At 43.7% G+C, this 27,206-nt stretch overlaps 1 protein-coding gene across 3 annotated transcripts in view; it reads left to right on the forward strand.

The window, feature by feature from the left end:
- The window catches only part of HUS1 (HUS1 checkpoint clamp component), a 37,453-nt gene extending 11,195 nt beyond the window's left edge, over positions 1 to 26,258 (forward strand). Inside the window, exons 6-9 of one of the 3 annotated variants that reach the window (XM_049893071.1) lie at positions 8,944 to 9,043; positions 10,491 to 10,610; positions 14,050 to 14,103; positions 26,242 to 26,258. In XM_049893071.1, coding sequence (XP_049749028.1) covers positions 8,944 to 9,043; positions 10,491 to 10,610; positions 14,050 to 14,063 — 234 coding nt within the window. In that variant the 3' untranslated portion in view covers positions 14,064 to 14,103; positions 26,242 to 26,258. Of the gene's footprint in view, positions 1 to 8,943; positions 9,044 to 10,490; positions 10,611 to 14,049; positions 14,104 to 14,295; positions 15,587 to 26,241 lie in introns of those variants that run through there. The other 2 variants (XM_049893070.1, XM_049893069.1) reach the window with 2 other exon arrangements.
- The last annotated feature ends 948 nt before the right edge of the window (positions 26,259 to 27,206 follow it).

A 27,206-nucleotide genomic window follows, 5' to 3' on the forward strand; every position in this document is an offset into this window, starting at 1 on the left:
TCATTTGGTACTTCTGTTTGTAGTTTCTTGAGGAGCTGCCACACTGTTTTCCACAATGGCTGTACCGTTTTGCCTTCCCACCAGCAATGGATAAGGGTTCCAATTTTCACATCCTCACCAACATTTTTCTTTTATTTATTTATTTATTTTTAATCTCAACCATCCTACTACTACTGCTACCGGTTGCTATCAGATCGATTCCAACTCATAATGACCATATAGGACAGGGTAGAACTACCCCATACTGTTTCAAAGGAGTGGCTGGTGGATTCGAACTGCTGATCTTTTGGTTACCAGCCGTAGCTTGCCGTAGGTCTTAACCACTGCACAACCAGGGCTCCTAACCATCCTAGTGGGAGTGCAATGTATCTCATTGTGGTTTTGATTTGCATTTCTCTGATGGCTAATGATATCGACCATCCTTTCAGGGGTTTGGTGGTCATTTGAAAGTCCTCTTGTGAAATGTCTATTCACATCTTTTGCCCACTTTATGATTGGATTACTTGTCTTTTTGTTAAGGTGTTGAAGTTTTATATATATTGTGGTTATTATATTCTTATTCCCCACGTGTCTGTCAGTTTGTCGTACTTTGGGGGCTTGTGTGTTGCTGTGATGCTGGAAACTATGCCACCGGTATTCAGATACCAGCAGGGTCACCCATGGAGAACAGGTTTCAGCTGAGCTTCCAGACTAAGACAGACTAGGAAGAAGGACCCAGCAGTCTACTTCTGAAAAGCATTAGCCAGTGAAAACCTTATGAATAGCAGGGGAACATTGTCTGATATAATTCTAGAAGATGAGCCCCCCAGGTTGGAAGGCACTCAAAAGATGACTGGGGAAGAGCTGCCTCCTCAAAGTAGAGTCAACCTTAATGACATGGATGGAGTAAAGCTTCCGGGACCTTCATCTGCTGATGGGGCACGACTCAAAATGAGAAGAAACAACTACAAACATCCATTAATAATGGGAACCTGGAATGTGCGAAGTATGAATGTAGGAAAATTGGAAATCGTCAAAAATGAAATGGAACGCATAAACATCAATATCCTAGGAATTAGTGAGCTAAAATGGACTGGTATTGGCCATTTTGAATCGGACAATCATATAGTCTATTATGCTGGGAATGACAACTCAAAGAGGAATGGTGGTGCATTCATTGTCAAAAAGAATGTTTCAAAATCTATCCTGAAGTACAACGCTGTCAGTGATAGGATTACATCCATATGCCTACAAGGAAGACCAGTTAATACAACTGTTATTCAAATTTACACATCAATCACTAGGGCCAAAGATGAAGAAATAGAAGATTTTTATCAGCTGCTGCAGTCTGAAATTGATGGAACATGCAATCAAGATGCATTGATAATTACTGGCGTTTGGAATGCGAAAGTTGGAAACAAAGAAGAAGGATCAGTAGTTGGAAAATATGGTCTTGGTGATAGAAACAATGCCGGAGATTGAATGATAGAATTTTGCAAGACCAACGACTTCATCGCCAATACCTTCTTTCACCAACATAAATGGTGACTATACACATTGACCCCACCAGATGGAACACACAGAAATCAAATTGACTACATCTGTGGAAAGAGACGATGGAAAAGCTCAATATCATCAGTCAGAACAAGGCCAGGGGCCAACTGTGGAACAGACCATCAATTGCTCATATGCAAGTTCAAGCTGAAACTGAAGAAAATCAGAGCAAGTCCACGAGAGCCAAAATATGACCTTGAGTATATCCCACCTGAATTTATAGACCATCTGAAGAATAGATTTGACGCATTGAACACTAGTGACCGCAGACCAGACGAGTTGTGGAATGACATCAAGGACATCATCCATGAAGAAAGCAAGAGGTCACTGAAAAGACAGGAAAGAAAGAAAAGACAAGATGGATGTCAGAGGAGACTCTGAAACTTGCTCTTTAGTGTCGAGCAGCTAAAGCAAAACAAAGAATTGATGAAGTAAAGGAACTGAACAGAAGATTTCAAAGGGCCTCTCAAGAAGACAAAGTGAAGTATTATAATGACATGTGCAAAGAGCTGGAGATGGAAAACCAAAAGGGAAGAACACACTTGGTGTTTCTCAAGCTGAAAGAACTGAAGAAAAAATTCAAGCCTCCAGTTGCAATAGTGAAGGATTCCGTGGGGAAAATATTAAAACGACGCAGGAAGCATCAAAAGAGAATGGAAGGAATACACAGAGTCATTATACCAAAAAGAATTAGTCGATATTCAACTATTTCAAGAGGTGGCATATGATCAGGAACCGATGGTACTGAAGGAAGAAGTCCAAGCTGCTCTGAAGGCATTGGTGAAAAACAAGGCTCCAGGACTTGATGGAATATCAATTGAGATGTTTCAACAAACAGATGCAGCGCTGGAGGTGCTCACTCATCTATGCCAAGAAATATGGAAGACAGCTTCCTGGCCAACTGACTGGAAGAGATCCATATTTATGCCTGTTCCCAAGAAAGATGGTCCAACTGAATGTGGAAATCATAGAACAATATCCTTAATATCACACGCAAGCAAAATTTTGCTGCAGATCATTCAAAAACGGCTGCAGCAGTATATTGACAGGGAACTGCCAGAAATTCAGGCTGGTTTCAGAAGAGGATGTGGAAACAGGGATATCATTGCTGATGTCAGATGGATCCTGGATGAAAGCAGGGAATACCAGAAGGAAGTTTACCTGTGTTTTATTGATTATGAAAAGGCATTCGACTGTGTGGATCATAACAAACTATGGATAACACTGCGAAGAATGGGAATTCTAGAACCCTTAATTGTGCTCATGAGGAACCTTTACATGGATCAAGAGGCAGTTGTTCGGACAGAACAAAGGGATACTGATTGGTTTAAAGTCAGAAAAGGTACGCGCCAGGGTTGTATTCTTTCACCATACCTATTTAATCTGTATGCTGAACAAATAATCTGAGAAGCTGGACTATATGAAGAAGAACGGGGCATCAGGATTGGAGGAAGACTCATTAACAACCTGTGTTATGCAGATGACACAACCTTGCTTGCTGAAAGTGAAGAGGACTTGAAGCACTTACTAATGAAGATCAAAGACCACAGCCTTCAGTATGGATTACACCTCAATATAAAGAAAACAAAAATCCTCACAACTGGACCAATGAGCAACATCATGATAAACAGAGAAAAGATTGAAGTTGTGAAGGGTTTCATTTTACTTGGATCCACGATCAACAGCCATGGAAGCAGCAGTCAAGAAATCAAAAGGTGCATTGCATTGGGTAAATCTGCTGCAAAGGACCTCTTCAAAGGGTTGAAGAACAAAGATGTCACCCTGAAGACTGACCCAAGCCATGGTATTTTCAATCACATCATATGCATGTGAAAGCTGGACAATGAATAAGGAAGACCGAAGAAGAGTTGGCGCCTTTGAATTGTGGTGTTGGCGAAGAATATTGAATATACCGTGGACTGCCAAAAAAACGAACAAATCTGTCTTGGAGGAATGCTCCTTAGAAGCAAGGATGGCGAGACTGCGTCTTACATACTTACATACTTTGGACACGTCAGGAGGGATGAGTCCCTGGAGAAAGACATCATGCTTGGCAGAGTACAGGGTGAGCAGAGAAGAGGAAGACCCTCAGCAAGGTGGATTGACACAGTGGCTGCAACAATGAGCTCAAGCATAACAACGATTGTAAGGATGGCACAGGACCAGGCAGTGTTTTCGTTCTGTTGTGCATAGTATCGCTATGAGTCGGAACCCACTCGACGGCATCTAACAACAACAACAACATATTCTTATTGGATGTATGGTTTCCAAAGATAGTCTCCCAGTTGACAGCTTGTCCTTTCACTTTTTTGGTAAAGTCTTTTGATGAATAAAAGTTTTTAATTTTTATGAGGACCCATTTATTTATTTTGTCTTTTCCTGTTTGTGCTTTTGTTATTATGTTAGGTAATCCATTGTTAAAAAAAATAGGCCCAACAACGTTACCCCTGCATTTTCTTCTAAGAATTTTATGGTTTTAGTTTGTACATTTAGGTCCTTAATGTGTTTTAAATTTGTTTTTGTGTATGGTGTGAGGCATGAATCTTGTCCTTTTTCTGCATGTGGAAATCCAGTTTTCCCAGTACCATTTGTTGATGAGACTCTTCCCTATTGAATGGACTTAGCACCGTTGTCAGATTCAGTTGACCACAGATGTGTGACAGACTGTATATTTCTAGTTAGTAGAAAAAGGTTAAAAATGAATATTCCTCATACAAAGGCAAATTTACTAAATTATGCACCAAGTAATTTGTGGGGGGAGGGCCTGTTTTTCTATCAAATGTGAAAAGGTTCAGAAGTCAGAGGTCACACAGTTGTGTCAAGAAAATCTTTTTGGTTTTGTTTCTAGGATAAGAAATATTCAGAGTTCACCGATTCTTAGGAATAATAATGAGGAACACTAAATCCTGTCCACTCAGTATAGCCAGACTTAGCTGAAGCAGAGCTGTGCAGATCTAGGCATTCTCCTCCTTTAGCCCTAGGCCTCTCATCTCTTATTGCTGTACTTTTAGAATGTTGTTTTTGTATGCCATTGAGTCAATTCTGACTCGTGGTTACCCTATATGACAGAGTAGCGCTGCCCCATAGGGTTTCCTAGGCTATAGTCTTTACAGGAGCAGATCACTAGGTCCTTGTTCTGTGGAATGGCTTGTAGGCTTGAACTGCTGACATTTGAGTTAGCAGGAGAGCACTTAACCACTGTGCCACCAGGGTACTACTTTTAGAGTGGCTTTAAGTGTTTTTTTTTTTTTTTTTTTAAGTGTTTTCTACAAAACTGCATTTATCTTTCCAGTTACTGGGTGGCAGTATTGCACTACTGGTTGGGCTAAATGCTGACTAGCAAAATGCGATGTGGACTTTTCAAAGACCTGCTAGACTTTTAACAAGGGCAGAGACCTACATCAAAAAGAAATACAGTGCCCCGTGGGTAGATGAGCACCATCTTTAGCCACATTTTGACATATGTCTGTTTCTGTGTACTTTGCTTCTAGGTTCTGTCTAGGTAAAAGAGCCGATTGGTTGGGGGAGGAAAGAAAGGATTCCTCTGTGATACATGGAGGCAGTCAGGGCTCGGGGAAGGCACGAGGAGAGTGGCCACGTGGAAGGAGATACAAGGAGCGGGGGAGACAGAGGAGGAGGCTGCGGACGTGGTGTTGGGAGGGGGCTTGCTTCACCTCCTTTGTTGCCAGGTGAAAACCCCAAGTTTTGCTTGGCATGACTTGTTATAGCCAATAAACACGAGGCCGAGGTGAGAAATCAGAAAGACGCCTTTATTTCCTTGTACAAGGAAAGGAGCAATGGGGGCTGTTGCCTCCACGACTGCCTGGAGGCAGCGTGGGAAGGTGGGCTTTCTCTGAGAACAGACAAGGAAATGTAAATTAGTCATGAATATTCACGATTGACCTTCATGCAGCGCTCAGAGCTTGGGGATGACTGTGCATTTTCTTTAGACAAGGACTCAGTCCCCAGGATGGAGAAAGGGGTTGGTTTTCTTTCATTAGGATGTTAAGCCTCTACCCAGAGGCGGGTCCAGGCCATCTATGGCCCATTCTGTGGTTATCTTGTCAAGGAGAATTTTAGAAGAATGTGCAGCTTATTCTGTTCTGTGTAGGAGGAGAAGCCAGAGCAGGTTTTTGTTTTTTATAATTGTGTTTTAAGTGAAAGTTTACAAATCAAGTCAGTCTCTCACACAAACCCATACATACCTTGCTACACACTCCCGATTACTCTCCCCCCTAATGAGTCAGCCCGCTATCTCCTTCCACTCTCTCTTTTCGTGTCCATTTTGCCAGCTTCTAACCCCCTCCACCCTCTCATCTCCCCTCCAGGCAGGAGATGCCAACATAGTCTCAAGTGTCCACCTGATCCAAGAAGCTCACTCCTTACCAGCATCCCTCTCCAACCCATTGTCCAGTCCAATCCCTGTCTGAAGAGTTGGCTTCGGGAGTGGTTCCTGTCCTGGGCCAACAGAAGGTTTGGGGGCCATGACCACTGGGGTCCTTCCAGTCTCCGTCAGACCATTGAGTCTGGTCTTTTTACAAGAATTTGGGGTCTGCATCCCACTGCTCCCTCAGGGGTTCTCTGTTATGTTCCCTGTCAGGGCAGTCATCAGTTGTAGCCGGGCACCATCTAATTCTTCTGGTCTCAGGATGATGTAGTCTCTGGTTCATGTGGCCCTTTCTGTCTTTTGGGCTCATAATTGCCTTGTGTCCTTGGTGTTCTTCATTCTCCTTTGATCCAGGTGGGTCGGGACCAATTGATACACCTTAGATGGCTGCTTGCTAGCATTTAAGACCCCAGATGCCACTCTTCAAAGTGGGATGCAGAATGTTTTGTTAATAGATTTTATTATGCCAATTGACTTAGATGTCCCCTGAAACCGTGGTCCCCAGACCCCTGCCCCCAGAGCAGGTATTTTTCATAAGCATTGGGCTCTGAGGCTGTCTGCCTCACCCTCAGTGGTGCAGAACCGGGGACACTGCAGCATGTTGACCACATCCTCAGACCTTTCTGCATTTGGAGGTCACGTTTTCCAACCAGTGCGTTAATTTTCTAAATTGAGTATGATGTTCTGTGCAATCTTAAGACTTTATGGTTATGTAACAAAACCTGTAAAAACTGGAATTCCACTGGACTGCCTTGTTTTTCTGGGTCTTGCAAGATGGGTGCAGTCTTAACACTTTTCTATTGCTCATTTTTGTGGAAAATATTTGAATTTTCCTTCTCTGACTGGTTTCCGCTGTATACAGGTCCCAGCTTTCACAGGTTTTACTGTATTGAATTTGTAGGTATAACAGAGCGAGCGGTTGGCCCATTGTTTTCTGTTGGTGGCCATCTTTCCAACTGGCGTGTGAGGAGGAACTTTGTTTCCTCTGTGCTTTTTAGGACAGTTCTGAGCATACTCACTAAATTAAATTCTCATTTGTTGACATGAATTCAAACTTTAAAAATATGATTTAGTTCTTAGATACTGCATATTGGCTGCCTATAAACAAAATAAAAATTTGACTAAAAACCGCTTCTTTCCCCTCCCACTTTCTCAGCATCTAATTTTGAGTACATGGTTATACCCAGTTGTAAAAACAGGGCAGTCAGTGAACTTTTTCTGGTTTCCATAGTCTCTTCCTTCCATTTCTTTTTAAATATATATGTAACAAAAAAAAGTCACCATTTCAACAATCCTCACATGTTCAGTGACAGTGATTTTCTTTCAGATCCTCTATTTTTTGGTTCTGTTTGGTATTTTGATTTTCTCCTTTTCTTGTCGGTTTCCCTCACTGTACTCTCTGTAGTGCCGTTTGCTCCTGTGTTCCTTGTTGTTGAGTTCCATTTCTGAAAAATTTTCTTACATTTCTAATTGTTCCCTGAGCCTTGTCTGGTCCTCTTTTTTTTTTTACTATCTGCAGGCTGTCTGGTCCTCTCTTTTCTGAGCTTCCCTAATTCTGATTTGTGGTTTTCTTTTACAGTGTTAGAAACCCTGGTGGCATAGTGGTTAAAAGGTATGGCTGCTAACCAGAAGGTTGGCAGTTCGAATCCACCAGGCGCTCCTTGGAAACTCTGTGGGGCAGTTCTATTCTGTCCTATTGGGTCGCTATGAGTTGGAATCGACTCAACAGCAATGGGTTTTTTATAGTTTCTATTATTCTCAATTTCTTTTGGCTCATTTTGAAATAAAAGGTTACACTTTGCATCTGTTTTATAGTAGTATTTTTCAGGCATGCCTTCATTGTGTTATTGTCTGCTATCTAGCTCATTACTGACTCTCTCTTTCTTCAGAATATCTTTGTATGGGGTTCAACCACCATCTTCTGTTAGTGTTGTTACAGATTGTTTGTCGTTTTTTTTTAGGAAGAAGTTTCCCTGCAGGTATGGGAATGAACCAGGATAGTTTTCTAGCTTCATAACCCTGTTATTGTTAGCTGCCGTCGAGTTGACTCCTTCTCATTGTGACCTCATATATAACAGAATGAAGCATTGCCTGGTTTGAGTCATCCTCATAATTGCCAGTATGTTCAAGTTCATTGTTGCAGCTGTTCTGCCCGTCCATCCCACCTAGGGACACCCTCGACCTTGTTGGCTGTCTACTTCCAAACATGATATCCTCCTTTAGCAGTTGATCTCTCCCGATGGCATGTCCAAAGCAAGCAAGTCAGACAATGTTCTGTTATGATCCATAGGGTTTTCACTGGCGAGTTTTCAGAAGTAGACTGCCAGGCCTTTCTTCCTAGTCTGTCTTAGTCTAGAAGTTCCACTGAAACCTGTCCACCATGGGTAAACCTGCTGGTGTTTGAAATACCAGTGGCATAGCTTCCGGCATCATAGCAACATGGGAGTCACCATAATATGACAAACTGGTAGACTCCAGTGTTCTCTATTCTGTTGTAGCTACAAACTGAGGAAATACAGCTTGTCCTGTAGTCACATCTCTAGTATGCTCTGAGACCTGTCCCCACATTCTCCTCGCCTGCTAGTACCTAAACTCTAATTCTATTTTTTATTGCCCAGGCCCCATCCTGGTCAATTTGGGTTTTTACTTCTTGTATTTTCTTCTCAGTGCAGTGCTGTCCTGGAAGGAAGCCCCACGCCTACCCAAACCTATCACCTGCCCACAGGCTTCTTGCAAAGCCCCTCCTGGCTCCACCTGTTGTTTTAAGATCTATGTACTACATTCTCCACTTGAGGGGAACCTCTCCATTTAGGGATTTTTGACAAGTTTTGAGTTCCTGGATCTCAGACTTTTCCTCTGTTTTTGGCCCATGTGGGCTTTGATGTTGTCAGAGCTTTGGTTTTCCCTGCGTGTGTTTTGGCATTTGTAAGGGAACCTTGACACCTAGTTTTGTGGAAGCTGGTGTCCATAGGTTATTTCCTTTTGTTTTCCTTTTTTAAGACTGTAAATCAATCAATTTGCAGATTATTGAAGCTAACCTAAATGGAGAATTGAATTTGAAAATAGAAACCGAATTAGTGTGCGTTACAACTCATTTTAAAGATCTGGGAAGGCCTCCGTTAGGTAAGTTTTGCTGTGGGTTAGATTTTGCTTTTGATAAATGTTTCGGATAACATACCTTACTGATGTCTCTAAATGTAAAAAAGGAGCCATGGTGGCCCAGTGGTTAAGAGCTCAACTGCAGTTTGAATCCCTCAGCTGCTCTCTGGAAACCCTATGGGGCAGTTCTACTCTGTCCTGTAGGGTCGCTGTGAGTCAGAATTGACTCGACGGCAGTGGGTCCATGTAAAAAGTTATAAATTTGGTTGACCATGTTTTTATGCTTGGGGAGAGAACAGAAGAATTGAAATTGAATTACCTATGACTGGCACACTGGAAAAGTTAGGCTACCTGGGAATGAGGAGCCACTAAACGGCTGAGTGACTCTGGCACAGGGTCTCTTTCCTCATCTATAAAACAAGGAGTCAAGCTAAATAATCTCCCAAGATTCCTCCCAGGGCTTCAGGTCCAGTTTCTGCTACTAATGATTTTAAGTTTTCACTCAGAATGGAGTCAGAAAGGTAAACTAACATTTCTTATTTTCTTGTACGTCAGACACTTTCAACACGTATAAAATTAGATTAGCAGATACAAAGTTTTTTCACTTGATCAGAAATCAGTATTCTTTTCATACGAGGTGAGGAGGGACTGCCGAGGCAGCTCAGTAAGCAGGGAAGGTAGACCGCTGGAGTGATCCAGTATGTAACCAACCCCAGCGGGCCTGGCTTGCATGCTGCAGAGGACAGGGCAACCAGAGGGGCTCAGGAGGGAAGCAAGGGGAAGGGCCAGGGGAGAATATGTCTGCCGGTTATGTGAAAATCATTTCAGGACACACACTGGCTCTGAAACAGACATAATAGGCCCCAGGCACTTTTAGAGTTAATATTTAGTGCTGCAAGTTTGCTTGAAGATAAGCACATGTTTTAATAGTGCTGCAGGTGGTTTTTACTTTCTATTAAAAACAGGTAGTGTTCCAGCAAAGTAAAATCCATGTTATTAAGACTTTTATAATACTTGTTTGAAATGACTTACTTGGACATTACTCATTTGATTTTAATAAATACTAGGAAGGTCTGAAAGAATGCATTCTTCCTTTTTATTCCATTTTCGAAGGAGAGGACTTGTAATAGCTATGTATATTTCAAAGTATTTAAATATACATTTAAATATATATTTAAATGTATAGTGAGTACTAGTAAAGACAGTTTCCTTTTGACCTAGAGGGGAGCTTGGGTAAAGTCTTAAATCCCTGTAAGTAAAGATCCCCTCAAAATTAGCATAGTATTTTACATAGGTAGGACGGACAAATGCTGGCTTTGTGAGGGACTACATGGACAAGTTGCAGTGTTTCTACAGGATGCTAAAATCAGTGTAATGTAAATCATTTATTTAAGTAAGAGCCGTGACATCATCTCTGGGTTCCCTGTTACTTCTGATGATGATGTATTCAAAAACATTTGTGTCATTTTAGCCTCTGGAAGTGCTTCGCAAGGTAGAAACCCGGAACAAATGGCCGAAGTGCGCATAGATGTTAAGAAGCTCCTGCAGTTTCTTGCTGGACAACAAGTAAATCCTACAAAGGCCTTATGCAGTGAGTCTACATCTTGGTTTTATTTTTCATATTTCAAATACTTTAATCTAATGAATTGTATGTAGTCTTGTAAATGCAAAAAAAAATCTCAGTTATATGAACTCCAGTTTTCTAGGACACTGTAAAAATGGCACGGCGGCAGCTTTAGATCCCGGGTCTAGCTTCATGAGAGGGCAGGAGAGTCATCAGCATCAACCGCCCAAGGCTGATTGCTCTGAGTTGGAAGTCAGACATAGCTCCTCTCTCCAACCTTTTTACCAACCCTGACACCAGCCGTGCCTCCCCTGGCAATCTCTACTTCTCTGCTTGGTTAGAGAATTTGTTGCAGTGGCCACACAGAACTCACAGACCATTCTCACAATTATGGGGTTTGTTAGCGAAGTAACAGGTTACAATTCAGGATCAGGAACAACTCGGGATACAGTTCTTTGGTCGGGACAGTATCTCGGCCTTGCTCACAGGAAGCCCTCTGTGCTGTTTCACGCCAGTCTCCTGGTTCTGCTGCCTCTGCTGCCACTGTTTCTCTGCTGCTGCTTTTTGCCGTCTGTAGCCATCTCTGGTGTTACAGCTCTCTTTGTCCTCTGGCACTAGGAGGTTCTTAGCACAGGCATCTTGTGTCCGAAGTTATGCTCTACTCCTAGCTCTTCTTTCTTGGTGGTAGTGACACCCCCCTTTCCTTCTCTGGAATGGCTCATTTTAATTCTGGAGGGATGGCAAAACTGACCAGTCCCCTCCTTAGGTTCCATATACTTTATTTGCATAGTCCCACCCCCACAAGGTGCCATGCACCTTATTTGTATTATTAGCAAGCTGTCTAATCCCCTTGGTGGGCCACAAGCACCTGACTTGCATAGACCCAACCAGTCTTTCGGTGGGAGTTATAAGACCACGACTAGAAAAGCCACATAAAAGTGATCCATCTCACTGCAGACAGTCAAGTTGTCCCTTATTCAGAAGAAACTAGAAGGTGAAAATGCATGGCAGAAGAGAAACACCTCTTGGCACTTTTTGCTCTTGACAACCTGTGGCCACACTGGGGTCGAGCTCTACTCTGGGGTAGATGGACTGAGCAGGTAGCTGAGACTGGCTGTCACGAATCAGGTCTGTGGCTGGAGAGAAGCTGCCAGAGAACATGGACTGATAATCCTATTTTTGCCATGTTAATGTACTTAGAAAATATGATAGCATTTTGCCTGGATTTAGGTTTCTAGCTATGATGTTTTATTTGCTTTCTGTTTCTAAAACCTGCTCTGGGCTTATTGTCCCAGATCTTGGTATTTGCTCTTCCTCCTGAGTACTGATTTCTAATGGGACTCTTATGGGTCTGGTTTGTCACGTCTTCCTCAGGTCACACAGTGCTGTAGCACCCCTCATTCACTGACCACAAATGAGAAAGGGGTTATTTGGCAAGAACTTTTGAAGGCTACTCTTGTCTTCTTGCTACTAAAATCACAGCAACTTGGAAGAAACTGTGGTTTCCATTTGAAGTTAGACCTTTTGTGCAGTAACTTCCATGCTGAGCACGTGGTCACTAGTGGTCAGAGTTGAGAAGAGTGACGACCTGGGAGTGTGCTTAATACCCTAAGCCGTCTGTACACGCGGAGAAGGGAAAGAGCACTCTAGGCGGCTGTGTCAGGGGCAGCCCTTTTGAGTGGCAGATACCAGGAGGAACAGAAGAGACCAGAAAGGGGAGAGCAGAGACGGGGCGGTAGGCGTTAGCTGACTCAGGGAAGGCACGAAACGGAGTGAGGATGCACAGGAGGAAATATTGCCAGAGGAGTAGAAGACCACTTAGAGAGAAGGAAAAGCTGGAACATCCTGGAATCTTGGTGGAGAGGCGCACATGCCCAAGCCTGCTGTGTCTTGAGGAACTTTGACATAGACTGTACCATACTTGTAGGGCAGAGAGTAACAGGAGCTGTGCTCCAGTGCAGGGGCCTTAAAAACTGCAGACAGCACTTCTCAAAGCTTCAGTGTGCATGTAAAGCACCCAGAAACCTGTTGCTGTTGAGTCGATTCCAACTCATAGCAACCCTGTAGGTCAGAGTAGAACTGCCCCATAGAGTTTCCAAGGAGTGCCTGGTAGATTCGAACTGCCGACCTTTTGGTTAGCAGTTGTAGCACTTAACCACTATGCCACCAGGGTTTCTGGAAAGCACCGGGGATCTGGTTAATGCAAATTCTTAGTCATGGGTCTTTCGCCTTCCTAGACTGCCCTCCCCCAGCTCTAGAGTCTGAATTTCCCACAAGCCCCTTTGAGAAGTTAGCGTTGAAATACTCCTCTGCATAATGTGGCAGCCAGGGCAGTGGGAGGGGCGGGGGGGGGGTGGGGAGGAGGCAGTAGAACCGTGGGCCCTCAGCTCTATGCCTTAGTCCTTGAAATGACATTTCGTGTTGCCTTTTGAATAGTAATCCAAGGTTAACTAAGAAGACAGAAGGGGGTTATTTTTATCAGCAAAGGCAGTTGACTGAGTCACTTGCACCTGAATGAAATTTTGTGGGGAAAAAAAAAGTTTTTTTTTTGAACTTCTTGTACTTTTATCTCCTCCAGACCTCCTTTTCTGCCTGCATTTTCTGTCTTAGTGAGAAGCATCCTTCTGGTGTCAGCTCAGCAGTCTCTCCTCCATGACGCTTTCTCTGGTGCCTTCAGCCTTCACCCCACTAGGGCGAGCAACCCTCCTCTGTGCTGTGCAGCACTGGCACAGGCTGTGTCCTAAAGAAGGTGTCTTCTGTGCTCAGAGCATGGTCCCCATCCCTGTGTCCCCTCCCCAGCCTTGGAGTCAGCTGTGATTGGGTCTCTGCAGCAGGGAGTGTGTCTGCTTTTCGTTCACCTGTTTCTTGTCTGCTCCAGGCTCTGGGTGAGGCACTCAGCCATGTTTCTGTGTTGACTGGATGTGTGGCAGACATCCACCCTGTGGCTGCAGAGCTGCTCCACCTGGTGCCCCCTGTTGTTCGCCACTGTCAGAGTGGGTGTGGTCTGTGGTCTGTACCCCGGGCTCTGGACTGTGTGTCCGTCCCCTCCCCCCCACCCCCCACTCTGTGCTGCTCCTTTCCCTTCACCTCTGTGTGTTCTCTGAGGGAGAGGAGACGTTACACTCCTGCACCTGGTTGGTGTGGTCCTTTCACTCCTTGTCTGGAGCCTCATACCCTATACTCTGTCCCCACCGAGCAGAGTCCCTGTCTGCGAGCCTTCAACAGTATTTTGCAGATGACTGAAAATTAAAGTGCTGCTTTCCTGCCAGTGTGGAGCTCAGCCCATCACGTGTGTTAGGTGAAATCTTGAGCACTCTGACTTTTCCCAGTACACTTATTGTTGCTCACAAGTGGAAAGCTGCTTTTTCACGGAAGTACCTTGATTCGGATAAATACGGTTGCCAGGAAACCTGGAGTAGGGGTTTTTCACCCAACACCCTAGCGGCTTCACTTTCCTCTCTCCTAGCCTGCTGTGGCTGAACAGCTTGAGCGCAATCCAGTGTGGAGCACCAGCTATAAGGTAATGTTGGAGGGCAGAGGGACCATAACTCCCCGTGACTCATTTGCCTCTGGAGGACCCAAGTGTTGCAGAAGATGGAACACTGTTAAGAAAGGAAGTGCAAAGGAAAAAGCTCTTTTAATGTACGCGGATAAAAGTGTGTGTGTGCTGGAATGGGTCTTTAAAATAACGTCGTTGTTGTTTTCTCCCCAGATATTGTGAATAACAAGATTGTTCATTTTGATTTGCTTCTCGAAGATGTGTCCCTTCAGTATTTCATTCCGGCACTGTCGTAATACCGCCTGTCCAGACTTGGGAACTCAGAGACCTTTGTCGTAATGGGACGAGGTGACAGGCTCACGTGTCCTAAGTTGTCTTTCTCTGTCCTCACAGTCTCACGGGTCAACTTTACTTATTATTATTAATTACTATTGTTGTTCTATAATATAACTAAAAATTGAGTTAGTGAAACACAGCTGGATAAACACATTATTTCATATTCTTTGTTCTCATGTCTGCTTTATTTTGCTTTTAAGACATTGAACAGAAAAGCTGGAACTGATTTATCCAGACTTTAAATTCTCGTTTTTATTGGTCAAGTTACGAAAATCTCATGTATTTTAGACCTGGTGAAGTGTCAGAATTCATAAGAGCATGTCTGTTGTGCTGGTACTAGTGTTTTGCAGGGTACTGTCTCCAACTCAGCAGTTTGTTGTAGCAGTGGAAAGCTACAGGAAGCAGAGCTGGTGGAGCACTTATCCTAACTCCACTCACCCCTCCTTGCTCTGGTTCATGAAGCCTGATTGTAGAAAGGATGGGCCTCCTGTCAGCTTGCCATGCGGTAGTTACTCAGTCTTGTGGGGTGTCTCTGAGGCCCAGTTTTATAGCCTTTGTCCTGACTTGCATAGACTAGAGTCTTCTCGATGACTTGAGACCTGACGCTTGTGGACACAATGGAGCTAGTCTGGGAGCTTCATTCAGCAGCTCCTCTCAGTTTTACTCTGCGGTCAGTTTTGGTCTTGTAATTCCTTTCTCACGGGTGTATTGGATCTATCATTCTAGAAGGAACACCAGTGTAATTTTCTTTAGTGATATCCCTTCTAAACAAACAAAACTTCTAAGCTAGTGTATGACACCGTGTTTCTGTTTATTTACCAAAAGTGGTTCAGGTACTGAGATAGGCTTTCTCGTTCTCCCTGAAGCATAGTCCATCGTCTTTCCATTATAATTAAATCTCATTCGTCCTATGGAGGTGAACATCATAAACATTATTTTAATTTCACTTAGCAAACTTGAAACTTAAAGTAGTTGTTTAGGATAAGATGCAGGTGAGAAATCAGCAAAAATTAAAAAAAAAAAATCTTTTGTGGCTTTTTCATATTTGGTAAAACCAGTGTGTTTGTGAATGACTCTTCTGATGTTTAATAATGTTAGCTTAAATGAGCTGTAATATTTTGCAAAATAAATAGTAAAAAATCTGAGGATATAATTTTATTCATTTAAATCCCCTTTTTCCTCTTTGGCTTGTAAAAAAATTAATTTCCAGCTGCAGTAACAAAACTTAAAAATCATGATGCAAAATGAAATGTATCTGAAAATAGTTTTATAAAACTTATATTTGTTTTTAAAGAAAACTGTGTTAGAGACTTGCCAATTTAGAAAATTGGTTATTTCTAAAATTTTAAATGCTGATTTTGCATGTATAAAGCAAATATAATGTTTGTAGTGTAAGTTAATAGTAACCTACTTCCTCATTTGCATTATGTAAAAAATGCCCTCTGGTTTTCTTAAGACCTTCACCTGCATACATCAGCCTTCCATTATCGGTTTTTTAGGAGTTAAGTTGCAGCCTGAGGAAGGCACTTCCCGGTGGGCCATCCAGGCAAGGGTATGGATGCATCTGAGAAGGGGTGTGCTGTAGCTTCATTTTACAGGCTAGGTAACCTGCCCAGGGTCACAGAGGTGGTGCCAGAGGTGAGATTTGAACCCAGGACTTGTCCTGTCCTCACACTTCCCAGCTGAGTGACCATGCAGTGCATCGAATTGCCTTTTTATGGTCTTTCTAGCCATGGTCTTGTAACTCCCATTAAATGACTATCTGGGACTATGCAAATAAGGTACATGGAACCCTTGGGGGAATTGGACAGTTCGCTAATGTAAATAAGGTACATGGAACTCTTGTGGGCGTTGCCATTGCAAATAAGGTATATGGAACCCTTGTAGAGATTGGTCAGTTTTGCCATCCCACTAGGCTTAAAAAGAGCCAATCCCAGAAGTTGAGGGGGGTGTCCACACTACCATCAAGAAGAAGAGCTGGGACCCAGTGTGCCTGCTCTGAGAACCTCCTAGACCCAGGAAACAGATCTGCAACTCTGGAGAATTGTAACACTGGAGGCAGTAGCAACATGAGGCAGCAGAGGCACAGAACTGACAGACAGCTGAAGTTGGTTCACTGACCCGTGGAACAAGAGAGCTGAGTGCCTTTGGGCAGGAAGCTTGCAGAGTGGGGTGTCTCTGGGCACTCACCAGTGGAGCTAAAGAAAGAGCTGTAACACTTGTCCCAGGAGGGCAGAGGCCAGGCCCTGAGCAGGGTCTGGTCGAAACAAGACCCCGAGTAAGACCTGGTGGTGGAGGCCTACCTCGGGCATGGTTGAGGAGAAGCTGTCCTGATCAAAGAACTGTATCCTGAGTTGTTTCTGTTACTTCCAAGTTGATTCAGATCCTGAATTGTAACCTGTTACTTCTCTAATAAACATCATAATGGTTGAGTATGGTCTGTGAGTTCTGTGTGGCTGTAAAAACAGTGTGGGGGCAGTGTCCGACCTCCTCCAATCCCACAAGGGAAAGGAGAACCAAGATCAATGGTGCAAGGCTGACTCCCATGTGGTGGAGGCCAGACAAGTCTCCTCTCTGTGCCATCTTTACTAATTCTGAAACTAACCATCCCTCACATAGCACTCTACTGGGTTTGATAATTCCTTGCAGTGGCCACACAGAACTCACAGACCATACTCACAATTACGGGGTTTTATTAGGGAAGTAACAGAATTCAGGCTCAAGAACACTCAGGGTACAGTACTTCCGTCAGGATAGCCTCTCCCCAGCTGTGCTCGAAGGCAGGCCTTTCCCTGCTGCTCAGTCTGCCCAGAGGCACTCAGCTTTCTCCGTGGGCCGGGAAGCCCACCACGCCATCTCCTGCTGCCGGGTCCCTGCTGCTGGGTCTCTCCTTCCTTGGTGGTGGTGGGCTCCTCCTATCTGATCTGGAATTTGCTCTCTTTTAAGGCAAAACTGACCAGTGCCCTTCGTAGGCCACAATTACCCTATCACAACTACCTAGGTGGGAGTTACGAGACTATGGCTAGAAAGGCCACACACAAAAGTAATTAATCACAGTTCAGTGGCCACTGCAATGAATTACCGGATCCATCAGAGAAGTAGAGAGTGCCATGGGAGGGACGGCTGATGTCAGAACTGGTAAAAAGGTTGGAGAGTGAAGGTATGTCTGACCTTCACCTCATAGGAATCAGCCTTAGACTGATACTGATACTGATTCTCCCCCCTCCCTAAAGGTAGATGAGATCTGACGCTACAACATTGTAGACTGTAATGTATCTTTTGAATGAGTAATAATAAATTTCAAAGTTAATATTCATTCATTTTATGAGTTAGAAAAAGTAACTTAGTTTTAAATCTGCTATGTTAAAGTAGGAAACCCTGGTGGCGTAGTGGTTAAGAGCTATGGCTGCTAAACAAAAGTTTGACAGTTGGAATCCACGAGGTACCCCTTGGAAACCCTATGGGGCAGTTCTACTCTGTCCAGTGGGGTTGCTATGAATTGACTCAATGGCAATGGGTTTGGTTTTTTTTTTTAAGGTAAAGTAGATTTAAAAGCAACTTAAAAAATGTCACAAAACCAGAAGTAATTTTCCTAAGCTCTGTACAGTGTTTATTGTCAAGTAATGCCTGATTTTTGTGATATTATCACTGAAGATTTTCTGTCTGTGTGGAGTGTGGCTGGATTAAAGAGCCATAACTGGGAGTCAAGAACCTGCAGTCTCTTAATTCTTGTCACAGACTTGCCATTTGGTACTTACCAAGTTCACTGCGTCTTTGCGTCTCATGTACCTGTAACATGAGGATGATTCTTACCTCCCACGGTTTAGGGAGTTAAGAGAGAACCATAGACTTATGGAATACACAGTGCTATTTTATTGAATAGTATCAAGGTCAAATTTTATTAGGCCAAGAAGTAACAATTATTCCATTTAGAGGAACAAATATAATTTGAAAAATTAACTTATTTTAAGACTAACATTTAAAGTGTTTAGATCTCTCTTAGATAGCTTCCTGGACTTTAGAGAGAAACTTGCTGCCTGTGACTTGTGAGGATTTACTAAGCACGTATGGCATGTGGACTGTTGTCCTCAATGCTGGGGCAGATGGAGTCGCCTGCTGATGGGCCTGGCTCCTGCTCAGTGCTCCGCACTCCTTTGATAACCATTCCTTGAGTCAGCTTTGGGACCAATGCTGTGCTGAGTCAGGGGTGGTTAGGAATTCCTAATCAGCAGTTCAGTGGTTCATATCAAAGTGGCCTCATCATCCTCCTTCCTCCCCTTCCTTGATGAAACTAGAATCGATTACCTACCATGTTTGCCCAAGGATGAGTTAACAGTGTGATACCATGTCTGGTGTGAAGGGCCATGTTCACGGTGGTGTCCTTGGGGGTCTGGGGCTGGGATTCTGGTACCTGCTGCCAGGTAGTGAAGATATTTCATGACATTCATGTTGTTGATATATATTGCCAAATTCTATACTTCCATATGGATTCTAATAAAAAAATGGGGTAGTCTAAAAGGAAGCTTGAGAGCCTTTCGAATTTTAGAGCTTCTTCTAGTACTGCTACTGAACCAGCAGAATCATTTGTTACAACTGATAGTAACCCAAGATTATCAGGGAAAGAAATTAGCCCAGTTAGACACTGCTGGTAGGAATGTAAATTGCAGTAACTTTTTTGGAGTCCAGTTTGATATTATATGTGGAAATCCTTAAAAAAATGTGTGTAGCCTCTGACCCAATACTTCTGCTTAAAGGAATTTGCACTAATAAGCAAAGATGTTCTAGCACTATTATACTGCAAAACTAGAAATATCCTAAAAATGAATTTATAGAGGATTGGTTAAATAACCTATGGTTTGATGCAATATTTTGTACTTTAAAAAGTAAATGTTACAGAAAAAATAGGTACTGGTATGGCAAAATGTCTATGACTTACAGTAAAGTGAAGAAGACGGGTTAAACAATGATACGTGCAGTGTGATCCCAGTTTTGGAGAAAAATGATGTGTGTTTGTCTGTATGAGAGGAAAAGATTGGGAAGACATATAGTAACATTTAAACCTGGTTGTTTCTCTATGTTTTTATTTCAATCTGGTGTATTTGTGTGTTTTCTAAAAATTTTATATCAAAATAAATTATTTTTCTGGAGATTGAGTAGTAAGTGTGTATTATTTGGATGCAGTACATGTTCAGCTGGCAATTAGTTTCCTGAACTTTGGAGTAAACAGATAAACCCAAGCTGTGGGCTCTTAACGTTCGCATCACGCCCAAACTAAGCTTTTGACATGTTGACATTATAACAAGTTTGAAATAATGGAGTCTGGATCACCTAAAAAAAAAAGTTGCTATCGAGTCGATTCCAACTCATAGTGACCCTATGGGACTGAGTAGAACTACCCCATAGGCTTTCCAAAGAGTGGCTGGTAAATTCAAAGTGCCGACCTTGTGGTTAGCAGCCAAGCTCATAACCACTCCTCACCAGGGCTCCACTAGATCACTGAGGTAACATCTTATTACAGAATGATTTCTTATTGAGGATCCAACTTAAATGAGGCTAAATCTGCATGTAACATAGTTTTTGTAGGTCAAAATGTGGCCTTTAGGTTTTAAAAGATGTGAGGGAAGAGTTACTGATAATTAGGTTCTAGGCTGCGAGGTTTAGGGTGAGAGGAGCTAAATCAGTTTTCACCAATTGCCTAATGGTAAGAAAGATAAACTAGAGGGGCTCACGAAGCATTGGAGGCTGCCTGCGTGACAACCAGGTCCTCTCCATCTGTGACGCTCCCCTTGCTGAACCAATCTGCACTCCAGGCAGGGAGGGAGCACTAAGTTCCATATCCTAGTAGGTGTGGAATCCTGGAGGGAATCCCCGCTCATCCTAGCGTTCTAATCTCAGGCAAGTCATTTCAGCTCTTAGAGAGCTAGCATCTATGAAAAGTGACTGAAAACGCTCACCGTCAGTGGTGGTGGGAAGAAAATGTAGACACTGTTCTAAATTGTGAAGTATAAAAGGCATTTGTTAGCCTTACAAAAAAAAAAACAAGAAACTGGACGCTTTAGAGCATTCTAATTTTTTTTTTTTTTTACTATAGCCAGTCCCTGCTCTAACTGCTCTCACTGCATCAGGAAGCCCAAGTGGCCTTAGGGCTGAAGGAAGCACTGTGACCAGATAGATGCCCTGGACTCCCAGCCTAGAATTATTTACAATTTTAGGTTCTTAAAAAAAAAATACACCTAATGATCAGCACTTTGATTAAAAAGCAGAAAGTTTCCGAGAGCATCGACAGGTCATCCCAATTCAGGCTGGGCTTTCTGAGCAGTTTTCTAAATTACCAAGATGCAGCTATTAAAGGCTTGCTCATCATCTCTGGGTGACGTGAACCAGGAGGAGGATGACAAAATTATGTTAGTGAAAGAATCTGCTTTCACAAAGATGGCAACAGGCTAAAACTATAGTTTAAAACCAGTGAGATGAAATTTAATAATAGCAACCTGTACTTGCCTCGATGAAAACAAGAAAGCAAATACTATAAAGTGGGAGAAAAAAAAAAAAAAAACACTGCCATTGAGTTGATTCCGACTTGCAGCAACACTATAGTACAGAGTACAACTGCCCCATATGGTTTCTAAGGAGCAGCTGGTGGGTTAGAACTGCCGACCTTTTGGTTAGCAGCCAGGCTTTTAACCACTGAGTCACCTGGGCTCCACCGTAAAGCAAAGTCAGGGCTAAACAGCTGACGATGTGAAAACGAGATTTTATTTGACTGTAACTTGTCAGCAGTCAACCCCACCAAAGTTAATTTGGTATTAAATTGTCTTAACAAAAATTAAAAAAAAAAAAATCTATGAGTATTCCTCATAATTACTTGTTAGCTCACAAGTTGTGGCTTAAAATAACACATCCACATGGTCATCTTCCTTAGAGAAAATGGAATCAGGTTTTCTGGGTGAGGGTCCTTCCCTCACGGAGGAAGAGAAGCAGTTGAGCAGCAGACAAAGTAATAGAGTGGAGCCTAGAGTTCCTGCCTCTCTTCACTTCCTTCACTGTTCACAAACCCTGCTGAAGTGGCAGAGGAGCCCTGGAGGCGCAGTGGTTAAGAGCTTGAATCCACCAGCTGCTCCTTGGAAACCCTATGGGGCAGTTCTCTGTCCCATAGGGTTACTATGAGTCTGAATCGACTCAGTGAAAATGGGTTTGGTTTGGTTTTGAGGGGACAGAGGCATAGAAGCGAGCCAGAGGGAAGAACCAGGTGCAATGCCTCTTCCTTAACCCCCTTCACCCGAGTTAGATGTGCCTCTTTCACTGTTTATATGGCTCATATATGGGCTTTCCACAGCAGCCTTTGTTCAAGAGTTAACCGCTTCCTGCAGCGTGCCTTCTTGTGGCCAAATGAAGAAAATAATGCTGGTGTGACTCTTGGGGTTTAGAAGGCTTCTCGCTTTCAGAATGACACAGGTGTAGATGCCATCCCTTCATAGTGTAGAAGTGTGAGACCATCCATAAGGACGGTGGTGACACCACCTCGGCTGTGGTGGTGGGGAGGGCAGGAGCAAGCTGAGGGGGGCATAACGGGATTGGTCTTGAACCTGTCTTTGCTTAGATAATGGTGTTTTTTCCTTACATTGTATGATCTAGATCAATACAGTGAGTGTTCTAAAGATGATTTTATTTGTATTTTATAGTATATCAGTAATATATGTCAGATCATATTTTTATTTGACATGGCTTTAGGGGAGAAATCACTCCAGGTAAAGGACAAATAGATTAAATCAAGACTGGTGGGTGGGGGTGAGCAGGGGGGAGGGGGCAGGGATGGTGCAAATAATTGTAAACCACTAAAATTTTAAAATAATGTGTTCTTTGGCCCAGTAAATTATGCCATACAAAATATGTGTTTTACTTAATGATTGCATTAGGATAAGATAAATGCAAAAAAAAAAAAAATTGGTTTTGTTAATGTCCTGCTCATAAAGTACTTTTGAGGAGAAAAGGCAAAGTTAGTACTGCACCTTTTAATGTTCAAAAATGATTTCTACTTTGATCGTTGTATTTCCTTCAGTGAAATTGCTACACGTGACTTTGCAGAAAGAGAGAAAGAGCAAGAGAAATGGAGGAGTGCAATTAGGGAATGGTTGTCTTCCCCTAGACTTCAAGGCGCAGAGGTATTTAGGGTCAGCCTGTCAAGACTCTTCAATTTTGAGCTATGAATATTTAAATTTTATTTTGCAGCCAGTGGGATGCATGGAAGATTTCAGAAGAGAGGGATTTCACTTACTAATTCAACAATTTATGAGCTGCCTGGTGGCACAGTGGTTAAGAGCTCATCTGCTAACCAAAGGGTCAGCAGTTCAAATCCACCAGCCGCTCCTTGGAAACTCTATGGGGCAGTTCTACTCTGTCTTATAGGGTCCCTATGAGTCGGAATTGACTTGACAGTTAAAGTACCCCGATGTAGCAAATTTCTGTTTTCTCTAACTCAGAAAGTGCCTTTAAAGGTCTTACATGCTGGCCCTCAGTAGAGAACACCCAGCTATTTTTCACACAGTCATGGTACTTTGTCATCGTGTTTGGTGGAGCCACTGCTGAGCCACACAGATGACTGTGCATTTTCCTCTGCAAATTAACAGCATTTAGGACAAGATCATCTCAGAGGAAGCATAACCAAGGAGCATGTGGGGGTTAAGACCCCAGAGCTCTTCTGGGGAGATTTGTTTTCAGGGGATGCTCATGATTGGCTGATTCTCTCCAGGTGCTAGCGGGGTGGGGAGGGTGGGGGAGGGGCAGAGGAAGGCAGTCCCTGTTGCTTCAGAACCAGTTTGGGGATGTTCTCCCATCTGCATGTCTCTGGTTTTGAGTGCCTACTGGGAGGCCCCCATGGGAGCAGCTTGCTTAAGACTGGGGCAGAGGGTGCTAATCAGAACCTTGCTCCTATTCTGTTTGGTGCAGCCAATTCCTGGGATCAGCTCAAAGGATGGTAAGTTTGACATTTTACTCAAATCCTAGCAACGTTCCCTTATTTTTGCCTCAATTTAATTAGTTAACCCAAATTTGACCAAGCAGTCTATATTTGATTCCCTGTGTGCATTGGGGCTGGTGGACAGGGTACTCGAAAAGATTTAGAGGAGATGTCATTTAGGAAATGAAGATAATGCCTCTGGGAATAGAATGGAAATGACAGTGACTGGCAATTTTCCTACCAAAGTAGGGAAAACATCAGATATGTAAATTGTGTGTGCAATAAGGGTAACCAGAGATGCTGGCCTGCCAGGTGCTTCCGTAGCAGCTCCAGTTACAATTAGGAAAATTCTACCTGCAGGCCACGGGGTAAGAACCATCAGAACCTGGATTTGTTACCTGCAAGTATTGATTTATTCTTCTTAGCTATGTACATCATAAGAACCTTATGTCTTTTGTGGAGTAAGGCAGGACTTAATTAAGTAAACTATTCCCTAACCCATGCGTATAAAGCACAATGAATTAGCAGTCCTTAACCGCTTGGCAACCTCGTCCCCATCCTTGTCCAAAGTAACTTTTGGAGCCATAGTGGCGCAGTGGTTAAGAGCTCGGTTGCTAACCAAAAGGTCAGCAGTTGGAATCTACCAGCTGCTCCTTGGAAACCCTATGGGGCAGTTCTACTCTGTCCTGTAGGGTCGCTGTGAGTTGGAATCAACTCGACAGCAGCAGGTTATGGGTTATGACCTAAAAAGCAGTAGCAAAAACTGAGTATTAAATTTGAAATACAGAATTTGTGATTTAAAAACATTTCTAAATGGGCAGCTTTTGTCCATCAAATATGTACCAAGGAAAAAAGGGGGTGGGGGTGGTTAACCGTAGTCTACCCTTTGTCTAATGGAAGGATCCCCCAAGGCTCCTCCCAGGCAGGGTGTTCTGTCCTTCCTCACCAATTTCAGTCAGACATGTGATTTCTTCTCTGTCCCGTCTCCCTTCATCAAGGGCGGAAGGGCTGGCAGGAAATTCTGCTGAGTCTTTGACGGTTCTTAAGTGAGAGACTGTTTGGCGATGATTTTAAAGGGGCCTTTTTTAGAAGCTGTTTAATTATTTCACGCAGAACAGTTGTGCCTAAAGTAGTTTTAAAACTCTACACTACCTTTTCAATTTGCACTAGAAGACCCAAGTCAGGATGAGGTGCCATGGGTGCTGCCCCCAATAAAAGCCAAGGCTCAGCTTGGCACAGCTCCTGGTGGACTGGGGCGGACCCACGCGGTCCCGGAGAACTTTCTGCGATAATAGAAACGTGGCATATTATCGTGGATACTGAGCCCTGAAAATGTGGCCAGTGTGACTAATTTTACTTTGTTGTAATGAATTTGAACAGCATGGGCACATTTCTCCCCTCATTTTGTCACTTTCTTTGTGCCTTATCCTTACCTAGCAACCTTGGGTAGCACTGTTTGTCTAGTAAACTTTCAACATGGGTCTCTGTGATCAGCATGCCCAGACCCACAGAAGGGAGAGGCAACAAAGTGATGTCCTGGCTCCTGTCCCTTTGATGTGCTGAGCCTGGGTGTGAGTTCAGCTGGGAAAACACTGACCAGGCAGGTACCTTGACCCCATGGACTCTTGGCTTTGGAATCGATGCTTTCTATCTGACAGGAAAGTGGCAAATGCCCCTCCTCCTGTGCTGGGGAACAGGAGGGATGTCAGAAGTGGGGTCTAGTTGACTCACCTCGTGAGTATTTCATGCAGTTGATCTTTTCCATAGTGACTAGTGCATTTAAAAGTATATCACTAATAAACCTGGAAAATACATACTTCCCCAAATCTGTGAGCTTTATCTCTCTCTAGCAAGCACAGTGGGAAGGAAGGCAGAAGGGTGGGTGGGGCAGGGGCAGGGGCAAGGGATTGGAAGGGGACTGTTAGGGACCAGGGGAGCAGGGGGGCAGGGTTCAGGCACCTGCATGGAGATCAAGCAGTAGATGCATTTAAACACTCACCGCGGGGGTTCAAGCTTTTGTTTACCCACCTGCTGGTTTGTGGAGCTGCTGCAAGCCTCTGGAAAACACAGGATGTAGAAAAATTTGCCTGGGCCCCACTCCCCACAGGCTCCTAGTCATCCTTCCGGGCCTTCCCGCTCCCCCACCCCATTCCTCTCTGAGAACGCACTTTACCAGATAATTTCCCATACTTTTTGCATCAGTTTCTTCTCCAACTAAATATTAATTCACAAGCAATTATAGAGCAGAGAGGAAAACTACCTAGTTCTCTAGAGAAACCATAAAATAAGACTTAAGTTTTCTAAAATTTCTATTATAGTTGATACAGAGAATTAAGGGGAGAGTGCTTTAAAAAAGAAATCCGGGGATATTTTACGATGGGAAGGCCCCAGCCCACTCCGCTGAATGACCCGTGGGAGCAAGGCCCAGATGAGCAGAGACCAGCTAGTAAGGCCCCATGGGGAATCGAGCTGCCCACAAAGGGACGGCACAGGATGAATCATGAGTAGAGGGAGCCCAGGATGTTTCTCATTGTTTTTTTCTCACAAAAAGCCTTCTGCAAGGAACCTAGTCTCTAGTGTAGTTGTTGACAGGTATGGCTTCTTATGAACAAACTTTTCTCAGCTTCCGCTTACAATCTCTCTCTTGAATAGTGACCCAAGCAGTAATTTCAGGCAGACACACCAAGATCCCTACTTAAAGCATACTTAAGAAGAAGAAATTTGTCGCAAAGTATTAGGGAAATGAAAGCTATCTCTAGGAAGTATTGGCTCCCTCCCTCCTCCCAGTGTCTGATGTGTCTGGATGGGAAGTGCTCACGTGGGCAGAAGTGGGGTGTGTTAAACTCACTCATCTCCTGGTCTCTCAGGTGGTTCAGGAGGAAGCTGGCCCAGTGACTGCTGTCTTCAGGACCCACCTGCCCAGGAGCAAACCTCATCTCTGGTGGCTGAGGCGTCTGCTAAAGGCACTTCTGACGGCCAGGGAAGGTGAGTCTCTGCCCTTCTCAGGGAATGTGGTAAGCTGTATTTTATAGTCCGCATCCAGAAATGTTTCTTTCAAAAGAAATAATATACTTTTATTTTAATGGAGAAAAAACTGTGATGATTTTTAAAGAGTTGCCCGGATTCTGCAAATGTTTAATGTGCTGGGCTGCTAACCCAAAGGCTGGAGGTTCCAGTCCACCCAGAGGCACTTCAGAAAAAAGACCTGGTGATCTACTTCTGAAAAATCAGCTATTGAAAACCCTGTGGAGCACAGTTCTACCGTGACACACACGGGGTCGCTGTGAGTCAGAGTAGAGTCAACAGCAACTGGGTACTGGCCTGAATTGAAGAACTAGGCACAGAATTACATTTTAACCCAACTGCTATAGTCCTGTTGTGACTAGGAGAGCACCTGTGGGCTGGGCCTCTGCACATGGTCTGATTTAACAAAGGCTAACTGAGCTGCTAAGCGAATGGTTGGCAGTTTGAACCCACCCAGTGGTTCTGCAGGAGAAAGACCTGGCCATTTGCTCCTGTAAAGATTACAGCCTAGAAAACCCTAGGACCAAGTTCTCCTCTGTCACATGGGGTAGCCGTGAGTTGAAATCAGCTGGACAACACACAACAACAGAGCTCCAGAGCTGACGGTTTTATGTCAGCGTAGGCACAGCCACAGTCTTCCAGTGTTGCTGACTTTGCACAAAAGGGTATGAGCCCTGAAGTGGGAATCTGCTGTCACATGAGCTGTAAGGCCATGACTGGGAGAATCCTCACCTGCAGGTTGTGCACACTGATGCCAGGTCTGGGGGCGGCTCTGGTGGGGGAGAGGGCAGGCCCTGGATCGCTGCCG

Source organism: Elephas maximus, chromosome 8, assembly GCF_024166365.1.
Source record: "Elephas maximus indicus isolate mEleMax1 chromosome 8, mEleMax1 primary haplotype, whole genome shotgun sequence".
Lineage (NCBI taxonomy): Eukaryota > Metazoa > Chordata > Mammalia > Proboscidea > Elephantidae > Elephas > Elephas maximus.